Below are 18160 nucleotides of genomic sequence, written 5' to 3'. Positions count from 1 at the left end.
GGAAGTTCATTCCACTTCTGATTATCTGTTTATTAGACAATTATGTCAAGCTTAAATCTGCTGTTACTTCCTGTAACTACCTATTACCTCCATTCAGTGTTGATCACACTGTCTCTAGGGCCAAGAAAAACACATCTAATCTATTTTCCACTTGACAGCCCTTCCAACACTTGAGAAGTCAAATAAGGCTTAGAAGAAAATTATAATTAGTGTTTATATGACACTTTAAAAATAGCAAAGTACTTACATATACTGCCTAGTTTATTCCCTACAATAACCCTGTGAGGTAGTGTTAATCCATTTTATAGGTGAAAAAATGAAGTTAGACTTCAAATGGCTTACACAGTTTTATACAGGAGTCAAGACAGGATTCAAACTCGGGTCTTTAAAATTCAAAGTAGCACTCTTATCTACTTTTCCACGCAGTCTTCACTATGCCTCTCTTTTGTGTAATTTCTTTTGAGCAACTGGATGGCATGCTAGATAGAATGTTGGAAGATTCAAGTTCTAATTCTGCCTCAGGTACTTACTAATTTTGGGATCCTGGGCAAGTTACTTAACTCCTGTTTGTTTCAGTTTCCTCATCTATAAAATGAGGGTATTAATAGTATCTACATCCCAAGGATGTTATGAGGATCAAATGAAGTAGTATACAAAAATTTTACAACTTCAAGTACTCTACAGGGTACTCAAAAAGGGCTAGTGCAGTTTTAAGCTACTACTAAGTCTTCTGGGATACTCTGTATAATGTGAGCTATTGTTGCTGTTATTGTTGTAGTGGTTGGTCTTAGTGGTTATTTTGTGGAACATGTAAATCGGAATATTTTATTCTAGGTCATTTCTATTGATTGTGGAATTATATTATTTAGGTCTTATGAAATTTCTAAATTTCACATAAAATAAATATTCTATATCCTCAGTTTTATAGCTCTTCTACTTCAAATGTCTAGTTTGTAGTTTCTATTTTTACATTTTTAGCTATTACATATATTTTTATTTTTCTATTAAGTTACACTATATTCTGTCACTAGTAGATTCATATTCTTAATATGCTCTTGAAATTTAAAATGTACAAAACTGTCCTTAAAAACTAAACTCCTAAAGAAAATTGGCAAAAACTTCTTTAATATAATAAAAATATATTCTAGCATTATAATTTTTTATATATAAATGACAAAATTCTACTCAAGGTACCTAATAGAGTGTTCATTTTGATGAAGGAAGGCGGTGGGAAAGTTTTCACCTAATTAACTTAGACATCACTGGCCAACACAAAAACCCAAACAGGAGGCAAGTGGATACTGTTCAGATCTGATAAGTAGTAGTAGTGGTAGTCTCTCGGTGATCGAAAATGACTATTGTCTTTGTGCAGTTTCATCTACGGTGTACCCTCATGTGGCTACAGATCTGATAAGACACCAGAATAAGAGTATCTGAAAAGCAAGTCATCATCATCCTTTGGCTCTGATAGTGTCCCCTTTGCTTTCAAGATATTCCATAATATGTTAACATAGAAGGCCACAGAACATTCAATGACAGGCCTAACCAAACTGCTGCTTCATTAATGACAAAACAAAATCATTCAAAGATACATGTATGAAAACTAACTGCAATTCCAAGGAAGCATACAAAAAATACATGTTTTAGAGTTTTTAAAAAAGAATCATCACTGCTTAGAAATCCTAGCAAATAGCTTGCTACAGAAGCATTCAAGATATTTGAATCTGCACTCATATATCAATACACAGGAATGATTAATAATATATAGGAGAAAATGGTGATATTACCTTATAAACAATTAAATGAAGCTCTTCATAAGTATCATCTGTATTTACAAAAATTTTGGGAAATCTGCATTTTGCTTCTGGATCATTAAGGTTCAAGGGCCCAGTAAGAAATCTTAAAAGCAAGCACAAAATGATTCACATTCATTAGACAAGTTACAGTTCCACAGCAAAATACATACTACTTTACATAAAAGCACAGCATTTTTAGAAGCCAGGATAAAATATAGGACAATACCAGGACTATGTCGAAGCAGTAGAATTGTGACGAAACAACTTTGGGGTTTTTGGTTTGTTTGTTTTGTAAACGGATAATTATTTCTTTTGTGACCAATACCATAAGAAAACCATAACTATTCTACTTTTGTCACAGATATACTTTGACAGAGTCTGGAGGCCTGCCTGACATAGTACAGTAAAACATCTACACTTATATCTTTATCAGTAAGATAACATATCTATGGTAAAATAAAACTTCATCTTTGAGAATATAAGCTATCTTTTCACAATCAGAAAATGACAATAAATTTCTTTATTTGACTTAGAAATAAATACAATACCTCTAAAGTGTATTATTTCCTCACATAAGGAAATCAACTTGGACTTTCCATAATACAAAAAGAATTCATTTTGAGTCTGCTCAGGCTTTTATTTCTAAATACATCTAAAAATTAATGAGAAACTAGAAGAGGATATCATAGGATAAATTACCTTCCATAATGTTGAAGATTTCCTGGCATTTCTGCTCGGATTGGTGAATCCCTTCCTGCCAACTATAAACAAGTCAAAAGTTGGGAAATGACTTACAAATGAGCTTTTTTCCCCGCTTTCAAAGCTATGAAAAAAGAACATTTACATGTGCTAGTTTGTTTCAGTTTATAGTTCTCTAGATAATGCATACTTTAAATTTAAACCAAGAAATTAAAATATAGGAACAAAACAATTTTGATCATGACCACCATATAATGACTATATTCCTGATAAACTAGACTGGCTATTCTGCAAACTCAACACTCCCCCTTCCTCAGTCCCTGTGCCTCTAATACCCTTTGCTCCTTCTCCCACTTCACAATCCTGCCCTCCCTTCCAACCCCCAACTTATGACCTGGTTGATTGTGGGCAGCTTCCTGGGATATGGTTTCTTTGCCAATAAAATGAGGGGGTTGTGGACAGTCTCTGAGGACCCTTCCAGCTCCAAACCTATGATCCTTCAAGGCTTAGCTCAACTGTCACATTCTCTATGAAGCCTTCCCTAATCCCTTCCTCCTTGATTAAATTAGGTGTATTTGCTTTCTTTTCTTTATAACACTTAGAATATGTCATATTTATAGCATAACTGCTTTATACTACATGAATGTTTGTGACTGCATATGTGGAAGCTGGAGAGTACAAAAGCTAAAAAGGCAATATGACAATACCATCAAATGTTTGATCATTCATAAATTATTCTCTACTTGGTGAAAAGGCCAATAATCTTTAGACATTAAAGAACTAACAAAGGGGCAGCTAGGTAGCTCAGTAGATTGAGAGCCAGGCCTAGAGATGGGAGGTCATAGGTTGAAATATGGCCTCAGACATTTCTTAGCTGTGTGACTCTGGGCAAGTCACTTAACTCCACTGCCTAGCCCTTACTGCTCTTCTGCCTTAGAACCAATGCAGAGTATTGATTCTAAGGCAGTAGGTAAAGTTTTTAAAAAACCCAAAACTAACAAAAATTCACTGTTAAGCATCAGAATCAATATGCAGTTTGTTTCACAAAATAGCATGAACATCATGTTTTTCTTACAACTAGTTTTGTCAGGGGCATGACATCTTGGCACATATACAGTAACTATTTTGTGTTACTAAATTTTTAAATGACCAACACTATAAGAAAATGGGATAATAGCAAAAAATGTAAAATATATTATGGTACCCATACCTCAGGCTCGATGTGTCTTGGAAATAGAGAAGTAGTAAGGTATTTATATAAAATTCTCATGTCATCTTGCTCTAATCCACTCCTGAAATTATTAGAGGAAAAATAGAAGTTAAAGCTTTGAAATCATCCATTTATCTTTCTGCTGTCTTGGCCCCTAAAGATTGTTCATCCATTTTTCCTTTATACTTTATGAAAAAACATTTCTTACTGATGACTGAGAGATCACAAGATCATAGTCCAAAAAAGAAAACAGCAAATTGAATCTGTTTTTCAAAATGGGTCTCTACCCCATTTTGTTAAAGACAACTGGATTATTCTTGCATTATATATTATTTAAGTAAAGGAAAGTTCAAATCAATTCATCTTATACCTGGCATATAGTAAGTACTAAATAAGTTTGTTGCTTTGTTTATACTACATGTAGGGTCCTTTGTTCATTGTAATAGAGTTTAACTTCAGATGGAGAAAGAAAGATAGTTTGTGAAGTGAGTTGGTATTGAATGTAAATGCCTTATTTTCTACATGAGTCTTATCTTTAGCTCCTAGAGAAAGAGAAATCTACATACTAAAACTTCTTGGATTCTGGAAATGAAGCTGGACATATACAAAAGCCAAAAACATTTTTCCAAGCAGCAAGAGAAGAAAAGAACAGAGATGCAAGATGAAAATAAAAATGCTAAGAAAAAAGTTTTTAATACTGCTTTCTGTAATGGGGATCCTCAGGTTGTATTCCCTCTTAAAATATGAGATACTGTTTTTTATATCAATTGTCTCCAAAGTTTTGTGCAACTGGTCCAGTGAGAGAAAGTGATTCAGTTTCACTCTCAATAACCAGAGGTTAGAATACCCAGCTGGGTATTCAGGGGGATCCCTGAGTGGATCTAACACTATCTGCATCTGTGGGTAGCCCTAATATTCTTTCTTTATTTCAGCCACATCAGTGTTGACAACAATCTATGAATCTGAGGATAGATTGCAAAATTAATCCAAGAAGATGGAAAATAACTACCTGGTTTGATTTTAAGATGAAAAAAGAAATGAAAACATAGGTGATTCTCTTATAGTGTCTACCAACAGGCATCAAAAAAGAATAAAAAATGACAAGTAGAATAGTAGTAGAATTAGAGGACTAGGAAATTTTCTGTTAAACCACACAACAGAATATGAAGTAGGAAATGGTTTCTAGATCTTAAAAATGTCAACATTGTATATTTGAATAAAAATTAGAAATTCAAGGACAGAAAATTGAGTATTTGTGAAGCTATCAGATTACTCAATTTATTTTTTTTTTAAATGCTGACTCTCCCTTTTGGGATTGTCTTCAAGATCAAATGCCAGTCTTGAGTACCAATTAAAACAACAACAACAACAACCTGAGTGCAAACTCTATACTGAAAGGCTAAAATAATTCTGCCTCTTATCAGTGGTTCATGTACAACAGTATCCAGCTCATTTTTTATCATACATATAACAAAAAATCATCCACTCACTTAAAAAACTTAAAATTACATGCATATTAAAGTGAAATGTGAATTACTCAAATATCAGGAAGTATATGGGTTAATAATTTTTTTTCTTGTTTAACTGGCATTCCATGCAGCTTTTAATGAAATACTGTATTAATTTCTTCACCTTTTCTATGGTGATAAATACTATTTGATTGACCAAAAAAAAAGTACTTAAAAAAGTCCCATCCAAAATCAAGTGCAACTAAAGAAGAGTTAACAGTTGAAACACTTCCCATCACAGGTCTTTATTCTTTAGAGATGCAAACTTGTTGTAATATTTGCTAAGTTACTTAAAGATAACAGAAATATTTTCCCCCTAAAACACTTTATCAGTGAATAAGCTATCAGTTGTATCATGACTGATTTCTCCCAGTTTAATATTTTCTTTGCCATGAGATGTTCTTAACAAGACTATGCAATTTGTTTAATTTCTGGAACAAGCAATGTTAAAAAATGTACAAGGCATTTTAGAATATTTTAAAGTTTCAAATTCTGATAAATGACATATGCCAAACAGTTTAGAGATAATAAGGAAAAAAAACATGTACAAGAATATTCATAGCTGTGCTCTTTGTGGTGGCAAAAAAATGGAAATGAGGGGATGCCCTTCTATTGGGGAATGGCTGAACAAATTGTGGTATCTGATGGTGATGGAATACTATTGTGCTCAAAGGAATAATAAAGTAGAGGAATTCAATGGGGACTGGAACAACCTCCAGGAAGTGATGCAGAGCGAAAGGAGCAGAACCAGGAGAACATTGTACACAGAGACTGATACACTGTGGTACAATCAAATGTAATGGATGTCTCTATTAGTGGCAATGCAGTGATCCAGGACCCGGAGGGATCTATGAGAAAAACCACTATCCACATTCAGAGGAAACACTGTGGGAGTAGAAACAACTGCTTGAATACATGGGTCGAGGGGATATGGTTGAGGATCTAGACTCTAAATAAACATCCTAGTGCAAACATCAACAACATGGAAATAGGTTTTGATCAAGGATACATGTAAAACCCAGTGGAATTGCACATAGGCTAAGGGAAGGGCTGGGGGAGGGGAAGGAGGGAAAGAATATGATTCTTGTAACCAAGGAATAATGCTCTAAATTGACTAAATAAAATTTAAAAAACAAACAAAACTCTCTTCAGAAAAAAAAATCAAATACCATTTTACACATAAATACTATCTTTGGGGGGGGGGGCCAACTTAAGGAACAGTAATGTACAAAATGGGTTAAAAAAAAAAGACAAGGGGGTTTCCCATCTATGTGTTAAGATTATACAGCTACCTTGATAAAGCTAACTAAACATATAACTATTCAACAATCCCATAATTAATAGCATTAAACAACACATAATGGAATGGAAAAGTAATCATTAAGTGCTTACCATGTACCAAACACTACCTTAGAAACTAGGAATTCATATAAAAAATAAAATAGTTCCTGACCTTGGGGAATTCACATTCTACCAGGATTGACAGTATGTATACATATAATTGTTTCATTTTTAAAATTTCTATCTCCAGCACCTAAAAAACTTTTAAAGTTCCTTTTGATGATTGATATAAGGAAAATAAATACAAAGTAATTTTCTATGGAAGTAAATTAATAGCTAGGAGGAATTAGGAAAAGCTTCATAGAGAAGATAGTGTCTGAGCCAGAGCATGGATTTAAGTTTTGGGGGACTGATCCTACTTGATGTATTATCACACATGACAGTTAATCTCCCACCTCCATGCTTTCTCTCAGGTTCCTGCCTCTTAAGCTTCAGTAGCTGCTCTTTTTTTCCCCCCTTTTTAAACCCTTAATTTCTGTCTTAGAACTAATATTAAGTACTGCTTCCAAGGCAGAAGAGTGGTAAGGGCTAGGCAACTGGGATAAAGTGACTTGCCTAGAGTTACACAGCTCAGGAATTCTCATCTCCAGGCTTGGTTCTCTATTCACTGTACACCATCTAGCTGCCTCTCTTTCCCCCCATTTTTTTTGTTAACATTTACTTTTCTAGATCATATGAGTAAGATCAACTCTATAATATTTCAGAAAAGAAGTAAACAGTTAAAAAAAGATATTAAGAAGTAGGTAAGTTCAGAACTCCAAACAGAATTACAATATCAAAAACTGATTACAAAGACATTTAGAAGTCATTTTCTCCAAAGAAATAGATATTCTGAAAGAGAAAATAACAGATTTGGAACAAAAATATACTAAAATAGAAAATTTTGGTAGGGGAAAAAATACAAGAAAAGACAAGATGTTTAAAATGTACATAAAATCCCATACAAACCTAAGAGACTGAACCTGAAGTCAGGATGCACAGGGATGACTTAAGGTTTATAAGTCTCCCAAAACAACAGGCCAATTAAAAATCCTGAATATACCACACTGCAGAAAATATAAGAAAGCCGTGTAGCACATTTGAGTAAGAAATAAAACTCTGATGAATCATATATATATATATATATATATATATATATATATATATATATGTCACCACCAGAAAAAACCCCACCCATGATTAAAATGTCAAAGCATGAAGTTAAATTTCACAAACTCAACAACAAATTTTGCAAGAAAACAGAAAAAAAGCCCTTTAAATATGTAGGAAAACCAGTTCCAATTATCCAGGATAACTTTTCAGTCATGAAAAACTGGAAGAATGGAACAGGCCATTCCAATAAGTAATGGTCAAGAAACAATTCAAAATAATATTATCTCAAAAAGCTAAGGCTAATCATTACTGAAACAAGATGGATTTTTAACAAAAGAGAAATATGAATCAAGCTGCAAAAACAAAACAAAAATACCAGAGGAATAGATTATTTGACTTAAAAAAATGCCAAAAAACAAGAAAGGCAAATAAATACAATTACTAAGAAAAGACTAAACAATTTTCTCATTTTTAGAAGTTCAATAACTTTTTTAAAAAAGAGAGAAAAATTGAACCAAGGGGTAAACCAATGAGTGATCATCATTGGGATAAAATGGGATAAAGAGGGCCTAATGCCCTAAAGATTTACAGAGAACTTAAAGAATGTGAAATACATTGACCTCCCTCTTCTATAAGTAAAGTAAATATCTTTTGGGAGAAGGGTAACAGAGTGGTATAAATTTGCACTCATGTGGAAATGAAAAAAGACAGAAGGAAGTTGGTTGTATTTCTGGCAGAACTGCATCCCACTCCATGAGAAGGAATATAAGAATTCCCATGAATGATCTGCACCCAGGATAAAGCAGGATAAAGAACAAGAGATAGGATGATGTGGTATTAGGAATAGAGGGTGAGGTAAGAGGGCTTTTGTGACTTGGGACCCTTATAACTTGGGGAAAGAGTGTTTCCCTTTGCTTATCATGTTTACATTTGACATCATTTTTTTGGTGAAATGATGTTTTTAAGTGTAAGCCATAGCAGAAAGAAGGCAGGAAGGAGTAACATCAACAAATGTGACAATATTAAAATGGACTAATGCAAGAAATATGCATTTGGTGTTATAAAAACTACCCTCATGAAAGAGGGTTAAAAGAAATAAAGAGTATATAATGAATGAAATGGAGAAAAAAATCTAGAACAGATTACAAGTAAATAAAAATAACGAGGACAACAAAATAAAGGAAAACTTTTTAGACAATGGTACTTCTAGACAATTTGTTTAAAGTTGGAATGATGGTGGGAAAAGATTCTAAATTACATGCTTAATTGGGTAAGATTAGAGAGTTTCAAGAGGTTTGGCAAAATGCAAAAACAATAGCCTCTGATTTCCAATTAGAGGCCCTAGATTGGAAGCCAATCTTTGACACTGACTACCCAGGTGTCTTTGGGCAAATCACTTTCTCTCCCTGGCCCTCAATTTCCTCTGGTGTAAAATGGGGGAACTGAACTAGAATGACTCCAAGATCTCTTTTAGCCCTAAAGCAATGATTCTATAGATAAGAAAAAAATAATTTTATATAAGAGAAATCACAAACAAGTAAATCCAAGGAATATGGGGTAGGACATGCAAACAAGAATGAGAGTGAAAGGGAAAGCCTATACAGGAATAAATTAGTATCAAAGTAGTAAAAGCAAAACCAATCATGGGTACATAGTATAGACTTAAAAGAAAGAGGAAGGAGCTAAAAACTGATACAAAATAAATAAATGACAGCAATTTATCTTAATCTTAAATGTGCCTCAACTAAAATAATCCACCAAAAGGAAAGAGGAAAAAAAATTCCAAAATTTTGTGTGTATATAAGAAACACATCTGACTTTTTTAAGTTCCAAGACTTAGAGAATACCTACCAGATGAGTTGATCATTATAGAGAAAGGCAGTGTATTTAACTATATTCAAGCTTTCTTCCATCTTATTTATAAAGGACTGGATTTTCAAGTAAGTCATTTTATCCAATGGGAAAAAGCTGATTCCACCAAAAATGTCAAGTAGGTCACATGATTGTAGATGCAGGGTTTGCAAATACTATGGGGAAAATATAAAGCAAAAAAAAAATGCTTATTAATATTAAACGAAATTTCCAACAATAGCAAAACTACCAAAACAAAAAGTTTTTGAATATTCATTATATTCATGTTTGTTTAAGGATAAGTTTTTGGTGCTACTAGAACAAAATAAAGTGTTATAGGCAAAGCAGAGGAGCTACATTAAGATTTAGAGCAATATCTTGATATATAAATAATGACATAAAAGTTTTTTAATCCCAAAATTTCCCAGTGAGTCAGTGACTTCAGGTTACTACATGGAGTGTGGATCAGACTTTACAACGTACATCTTACCATGCATGTGATGAACTAATAACATGTGCTAATATTCACATTTTACTCAGACAGATTTAGTGTTTTGTTGTTTTCTTTCAAAGTACTAAATTCCTTAAGTTAGTGCTTCCTCAAAGTGGAGTCTTTTTTTAGAGATCAGCATTCCATTTCTTTGGACAGCTAAAAGGATTCATTATATACTATAGCAGATTAGATTAGGTTAAAAGAGGATAGTATGTGGATTAGCAATAAGAAAATGAGAATTAGGACAAAGCCCGAGGGCATTTTTAGAGTTAATCTTCATAATTGTGGATTATGGAAAGTATGTCATGTAATAAGCAAAAACAAAAGGAACCCTTTCAAAACATATCAAAAACGGTTTTGGAGAAGAAAATAACTGAGAGCAAACACTTGAAAACAATCAAACTGAATTTCAAAAGAGGATGAATATGTATGCAAGACATATAGATGAATATGATACTTATATCTCTTGGCAAGATATCATAAATGTTTAGTTCTAAGTTCCCACTTTCAGCAAAGATCTGTTTACTAAATAGGATAAATACATTTAAAAAATCAAAATACAACAACTTGAAGAATTTTCAATGGGTTAAGACATTGGCCATCTTGTGTTTGAATGCAGGTGGATTAGGTTAGACCTGGATGATTCCCAGAGATCTGATCTCCCATGACTAATTTGCATGATTCTCTGACATATGAAAACAGTATCAAATTAGACCTAAAGAATTTCTTATCTGATCTGTGCTATCACATTTGATTATCTGGACATTTAAGTTTTATGTTTTTAAGACAAAAAGTGATCTAAATATCAAAACTTTATTGGAAAAAAAGTATAAACAAAAGCCATAAAACTTACCCGGTGAAAAAATTTTTCTAATCTTTCTTTTAAAACCTTGACACCTCCATCTTCCATGGCTTTCAGAAATGTACCATTAAAAAGCTAATGGTTTAAAAGACAGAAATATATCAGTTTTTAAAATTTTAAGACCTTTCACTGTCCTATAACAACCTTGTTATTGTTAAGACTCATTCTGCTACCCTTTTTAATTAAAAGAGAAAGACTGAATTACAAATCAAGTTAACCAAAAGACTGTGGTTGTTGCCTTTTTTGAACTTTAAAAATTTACTCTTAAGGGGGGAGCTGGGTGGCTCAGTGGATTGAGAGCCAGGCCTAGAGATGGGAGGTCCTGGTTTCAAATATGACCTCAGACACTTCCCAGTTGTGTGACCCTGGGCAAGTCACTTAACCCTCATTGCTTAGCCCTTACCACTCTTCTGCCTTGGAACCAATACACCATATTGATTCCAAGACAGAAGGTAAGGGTTAAAAAAAAAATTTACTCTCAAGCAACGAAGCTATTCTAAATTTCTAAGTTTATGCAAATAGCTATTAATCATATCTATCGATATCACTTCATAACTAAGACTATTCTAATCTTACTATGAAAACAAAAACTGTAGTGATAATTCTCAGAAATAAATTCTTTCCTTTCTCAGAGAAATATACACAAAAAACTCCTGACTTCCAAACTCTATTCTTGTTAAGGAAGCTAAGTGATATACTGCAAAGAACCCTGGATTTAGAATGAGTAAGACCTGATTTTCAATGCTGCCTCACTCACTAGTTGTATGACCCTGGGCAAGTCACTTAACCATTCTCAGTCAGTTTCCTCGTCTGTAAAATGGGGCTAATAATAGCACCTACCTCCTAAGGTTGTTGTAAAGATCAAAAGATATAACATGTAAAATAGTTTGCAAATCGTAAAAATGCTATAGAAAAGCTATTAGCCATTATTGCTATAAAAGGGGGCAATTACTTTCTAAAACATGATTAAACTTACCTTGTACATGCTATAGCACTGCTGTAGTACAGAGCTGTACACTTTGTCCTATAATAAAAAAAAATGCAGACTAAATCTCAAGATGATAACACAAGAAAAACATACCCTCTCACACTGACTTATTTTGTCTAACATTTAGATTCTTATAAACTTGGTCCCAAAGAAGCAGCTAAATTGCACAGTGGTATAGAGCACCAAGCCTGGGATCAGGAGTTCCTGGGTTCAAATCTGACCTCAGACATTTTATAGCTGTGTGACCTTGGGCAAGTCATTTAACTCTGTTTGCCGAACCCATGTCCCTCTATCTTAGAGTTGCTATTAAGACAGAAAGTAAGGGTTAAAAAATAAGTAAATAAATAAGCAAACTTGGTTCCATGGTAATTAATTATGGAAAGTAAAAGATATTTTCTTTCAAATTCACAGATTAATGACCTTGTAGGCTACCTTCAAACATTATGGTTCTAGGTATCTTTGCATACGAAAGCAGTTTATGAAATATTCATTCAATTTAACAATTTTAAGTGCCTATTACAAACAAGGAGTTGTGTTCAACACTTAAAAATATTATCAGGGACAATGAAAAAAAATATTGCTTTTAATTAGTAATGAAAGGAAAACTGAACTTGGGGTCAGAGGATTTAAATACAAATACTAGATCAAATTAATTACTAGCTATCTTGTCTTTAGCCAGTCACAATTCCTCCAAGCCTTAGTTTCCCTATCTGTAAATAAGGGATACTACTTTACTACTTACAGCAAAAGATAGTGATGAAAAGTAGATAAAGAGTTGGCCTGGAAACTAGAAAGACTTGTCAAATCCCCAGGCTGAGTTACCTTAGACAAGTCACTTAATCTCTTGGTACTCTAAGCAACTGTCTAATAATATAAATTATAGAAAAGTCTATCTGCATTGGTAGAAGGAATTTTCTCACCTGGGACCTCTCTATACCAGTAAAATCACAAGTTTGGATGCTACCCTATCCTACTACTTATATTACCTATCTCCTAGGGTTGCTGTGAGGATCAAATGATAAAATATAGATAATGTGCTTTATAACTATAAGATACTATGTAACGATAAACTATTATTATGCGTATTATTAGAAGTCTCAACTTGCACTGAGAAGTTGATGTTAGAACGACCTAGTTTAAATTTCTGACTTAATTATCTTTGCAACTGAGTACATATTTTTATATTTAATGAATTTAAAAGTCACAATTACCAATAATTCTTCCTCTTGGTATTCAACAATTGGTTTTCCATCTTTACTGTGTTTCTCAATCATGGGATTCCGAACAACCTACATAATTTGGAAAAAATTAAATTATGTAATGCATAGGTTGCTTGTTTTATTTCTAGTATAATTCCTGTAACTTTTTTTTATTTGTTAAACATATTGCTATACCCAAACCCGTTAGGATTTATCAAAATAGATAAAGACATACATACATTGATTAGAAATTTGTTTAATACTTTAAAGTCATATTCAAACTTATTGTTAATTTGATAGTATCACAACCACCAGATTTCTATAATACTTTACTCTATAAATGTTATCTATAGGCATAATCCAAATAAGGTTGCACTGAATATTTGTATCCCAATAACATTATCAATACATTATATACAAATCCCACCATGATAAGGTTATTTGACTGATAGCCCATTTTTAACATGACATTGTTCTCACAGAATAAGATGATGCTGGTAAATTTGTGTCCACCTAATATCATGCTTTTACAGAATCAATCATCAACATTAAGTGGAATATGCTTCAAATTTTAAATATACCATAAATATATTAGAGAAAGATATACATTGTGTATTAAGTACCATGACCATCCAGAAATTTTCTTCTGGTTCATTGAAGAACTGTCTATTCTTCTGTGTGTGTAAGGATTTTGCAGGTTTTGATGGACTAAAGGTCCTAAAAGGAATAAAAAAATTTAGGACAATTCTCTAAGACAGTTTTAAGAATTTGGTGAGCTGTGAAATGGGATATTTACAAAGAAAGAATTACCTTGTAAACTGTACAATAGCCTCACATAATCCAACATTTCTAATTTTTTCATTCTTTTCCACTTCATTTGGATGATAAAACAGAATCTTCTTTTCTTCCTAAAAAACAGACAGATCTCATCTACAGAAAAAATGTTTGATTCTGAAAAAGTGAAGCTGAATATCAACTACTTTAAATGAAAAACAAAGCCACAAGCAACATTACCAATAATCCTTCTCTCAACACATGCATACACATACTAACATAAGTTAGTAGTAGCACAAGCCTATATTGAATTTATACTTCTCTTATCAGAAAAAAAGGAACACAAAATCTATTACGAAATCACCAATTCTGAATTTTTGTTATCTTTATTTCACTTTTAAGAGGCTCAAAATCAGGAAGGAGTGGGTTCAAATATACCTAACATATACTATCTATGTGACCCTGCAAGAATCATTTGAACCCCTCAGTGGTCCAGGTGCCAACTTCAAAGTTGCAGGGAAGGTGTCCACTTAATTTGGTGGAGGGAGTTTCTAAAATCAGTGAAACCACTGGTCCATTAGGTATCCTTACACCAGTTTTATACCATCTACTTTCCTAAAGAAGTAGTAGTAGCAGAAACAAATAAGAGGCAGTAGGTTCATTAGCATTAAAGACTGATAAGACACTAAAAAGTTAGAGATTGACTACCCACAACAGAGAGCAATAACTCTAAAAAAAAAAGTTACTTAAAAAAAATCTGTAAATAAAGGTTTGAAAAAACTTGTAGATTCCAGGATTGTAACTAAAAAAAAATCAGTACCACCATGGTCCCATGGCCAATAATCTCATGTTAGGCATAAATCTCCCATACATCTTAATTGCCCCCAAAAGCAAGGAGATTTGACATAAAAAACAGATCCTTTCAATAAGTCAATCCAAAAAAATCTCCACAAGTGTAAGGAGCTGGTGAGGGATGGGGGTGAGGGTGGGAGGGAGGAGGGAGATAAAATAGATTTCCAGCTCAAAGAGACCTGTACTACAAAGTCAGGTTAAGGTTTTTCTTGTGTTTGTAGGAGGAAATAGCAGAAGGCAAGAGGGGGTAAGAGGGGTGGGAAGGAGGGAGAAAAGGGAAGAGGAGGGAGGAGAGGGAAGAAGAGGAGGAGGAAGTGGAGAAAGAGAAGGGGAAATGTTTTTGTTCCCAACAGCGGTCACATGCTCCCTCTGCCAAGCCAGAGAGGTTCACACATCTCTCTAACCCAGAGGTTCTTAACCTTTTTTGTCATGAAGCCCTGTAGCAATCTAGTGACGCTACTTCAAAAGAATATTTTAAAATAAGTTTCAATTAGATGTTAGGGAAAATAAAGATGTTATTCCCCACACCCCTCCAAGTTTATGACCCCCTCACATGTGGATTCCGTGGGGAAAGGAATCCCAGGTTAAGGATCCCTTGCCATAGCTCGCCTCGCACCCCTAGGGTTCCATCAGATCTGTCCCTCCAAACGCATCTCTCAGAACTAGCCGGTCCCCCTTTCATTCACATCCGCAGCTACGCTGGTGGATTCCCCGCCCCCCTCCCCCCCCCCCCCCCCCCCCCCCGGCCTTCACCCCCCGGAGCAGCAATTCCCACCTCCACCATCAGCAGACTGACAAGAAAGACTGACAGATGGATGCCAACTCCTCTAGCCCCACCCCCATCCCCTCCCACCCCCACTACCTCTCCTTCCCGGGGGCCGAAGCGGGGATTGTAAATGAAGAAACTCAGCAGCGCCGGGGGGAACTGTTTCTCCTGAGCCGTCCCTGCCGTCGCCATCCCCGGGCTTCCGCAGCGGGGGAGGGCCAGAGCCCCCGACCCCCCAGCGTCCTCAGGGAAGCCCAAGACTTGTAGGAAGACCCGAACTCTTCTCTCCTCTACCTTCTCTTTCTAAACCCAGGTTCCTCCGCCGGGACACTTCCGTTTTACTTCGACAGCGACTCCGGAAGAAGTTGTGGATGGCCCGGAAACAGCCTCCCCACGTCTTGTCTATCTCTGTAACTGCTGCTGCCCTTTTTCTGCCCTTCTTGTGTGTAGTTTCTATTTCCCTGACAAATGACAACTCTTCTCCTCCCTCTCCCGCCCCCTCCACCCCAGGAGGCGGGGCTACATAGGATCTTAGATTCCCAGCTCTTCCAGGGATCTTAGAGGTCTTGGAATTCAATCCCTCCTCTTATCTTCCCACTCCATTTTACAGATGTGAAAACTGAAGTCCTTATACTCTGGATCTTACATCCCAGGTAGTCATAGGACCATAGATCTAGAGCTAGAAGGAACTTAAGAGGCCACTTCTCTTATTTTACAGATGAGGAAGCTGAGACAGTTGTTTAGTCGTTTCAGTCATGTGAAATTCTTCCTGACTCCTTTTTGGAGTTTTCCTGGCAGATACTAGAATGGTTTACCATTTCCTTCTCCAATTCACTTTACAGAAAAGGAAATTGAGGCAAAGAGGGTTAAGTGACTTGCTCAGGGTTGTATACCAGGGCGTGCCTGAGGTTAAATTTGAACTCAGATCTTCCTGACTCAAAGCCTAGCAATCTATCCCTAACTGCCCACGACAGTTGAATAACTTGCTCAAGATCACCGAGGCAATACAAAGCAGAGGTGGGATTGGTACCTGGGTCCTCATACTCTAGAGCCCTGTTGGTGAAGACCTGGCACACCATCGAGCAGGTGGGGGGCTACCCCATTCCCCTTCATCACCTCGCCTGAGGACATTTTTTGTATCTCCCACCCAACCACCTAAAGCCAGGACTTCCCTCCTCTAGTATCTGGGGTAATGGGGGGAGGAGTAGAGCTCATAGGCAGCTTGAGGGTGCAGTTTGGGCACAATCTTTAAAAGGTTCACCAATAATGCTCTAGAGTCAGTACTCCTTCCACTCTACCACTGCTTAGATTTGCCAGAGTAATCACTAGGTTGAACCTTAGCTCCTTCACAGATTTTAACATTCTGCCACCACCCCTGCCACCTCTCTTGCTACCCTTCAGGGTCTGGTTCACAAGCCAGCCTATGATGAATTTGACCCCTTACTTTAGCTCACAACTCTGTTCCACTCTAAACATTGACTAAGCATCAGCTAGGTACCAGGCACTGTGCTAAGTGTTGGAGATACAAAAAGAGACAAAAGACAGTCCCTGAATCCAGGGAGCTTAAAATTTTAAAAAAGACAACATGCAAACAAATCTATACAAAGCAAACTACATACAGGAAGAAGGGGAGTTAATTACAAGAAGGAAAGCACTGGAATTAAGAGAGGCTGGAGAAGGCTTCCTATAGGGATTTTAATTGGGACTTGAAGGAAACCAGGGAAGTCAGTCAGAATAGGACAGAGCAGAGGAGAACATTCTAGGCATGAGGGACAGCCAGAGAGAATGCCTATAGCTAAGATATGGATGTCTTGTTCATGGAACAATCAGGAGACCAGTGTCACTGGATTGAAAATATGTGTACAAAAAGACAGGAAAGGTAGCAAGGGGCTAGGTTATGCAGGGCTTTAAATTTCAAACAACATTTTTTATTTGCTCCTTAAAATGACATGAAGCCATTGGAATTTATTGAGTATGGGGACATGGGTGACAAGATCAGATCTGGACTTTAGGAAAATCCCACTAGTGGCTGAATGGAGGGTGAATTGGAGTGGGGACAGATCTGAGGCAGGCAGAGCCAGCAGCACACTGTGGTAGTAATTAAGGTTTGAGGTGATGAGTGCACTAGATGGATGACCGAGGCAGACAAAAGAAAGGGAAATTTAACTTTTTTTTTTTTTATGTTTTAAGGATATGTTGCAAAGAGGAAATGAACAAATCTGAGCAACAGCTGGAGAGTAAGAGAGAGTTATGGCTCCAGGATAACTCCTAGGTTGTGAGTCTGAGGAATTGGGAGGTGATGGGATTGTTCTCTACATTAACAAGGTAGGAAGAGGGGAAGGTTTGAGGGAAAAGATCATGAGTTCCATTTTGTAACAAACTCTGAACACACAGAGTTTAAGATGTCTACTGAACATCCAATTCGCAACATCTGAAAGACAGACAGAGATTTAATTGGAGGTCAACAAAGCGGTTGCTGCAGCATAGATAAATCTGAAGTTTTGGGAGATTGGAGGAGGAGGTTCTTGCTTATTTTATGGTGAAAGCTCAAGTACAGGAGCAGAAGATGGAAAAAGAGATTTAGGGGTGTTGGAGGATAAAAATTCAGGGTCACAAAATAAGTGAGCCTCTTTGTCCTACTGAATACTTATTTATATGGGAATTGTGATTAAGTAAATATGTTTAGTCATTCATGCTCCAAAAGGATTTGGGAATATGTTATTACACAT

The 18160-nt window shown here is 35.6% G+C and overlaps 1 protein-coding gene across 4 annotated transcripts in view; it reads right to left on the bottom strand.

The window, feature by feature from the left end:
• Nucleotides 1-15821, bottom strand: part of CCZ1 (CCZ1 homolog, vacuolar protein trafficking and biogenesis associated) — a 44806-nt gene extending 28985 nt beyond the window's left edge. The window contains exons 1-10 of one of the 4 annotated variants that reach the window (XM_056806526.1): nt 15528-15821; nt 13850-13947; nt 13663-13756; nt 13052-13129; nt 11829-11876; nt 10844-10927; nt 9498-9673; nt 3706-3787; nt 2496-2557; nt 1788-1899 (exon numbers count right to left, since the gene is read on the bottom strand). In XM_056806526.1, coding sequence (XP_056662504.1) covers nt 1788-1899; nt 2496-2557; nt 3706-3787; nt 9498-9673; nt 10844-10927; nt 11829-11876; nt 13052-13129; nt 13663-13756; nt 13850-13947; nt 15528-15623 — 930 coding nt within the window. In that variant the 5' untranslated portion in view covers nt 15624-15821. Of the gene's footprint in view, nt 1-1787; nt 1900-2495; nt 2558-3705; nt 3788-9497; nt 9674-10843; nt 10928-11828; nt 11877-13051; nt 13130-13646; nt 13757-13849; nt 13948-15527 lie in introns of those variants that run through there. The other 3 variants (XM_056806525.1, XM_056806528.1, XM_056806527.1) reach the window with 3 other exon arrangements.
• Nucleotides 15822-18160: the final 2339 nt, after the last annotated feature.

The sequence above is a fragment of the Monodelphis domestica genome, chromosome 7 (genome assembly GCF_027887165.1).
Source record: "Monodelphis domestica isolate mMonDom1 chromosome 7, mMonDom1.pri, whole genome shotgun sequence".
NCBI classification, from domain to species: Eukaryota; Metazoa; Chordata; class Mammalia; order Didelphimorphia; family Didelphidae; genus Monodelphis; species Monodelphis domestica.
The sequence above is the reverse complement of the archived record's forward strand: the minus strand, read 5'-3'. Positions and strand labels throughout refer to the sequence as shown.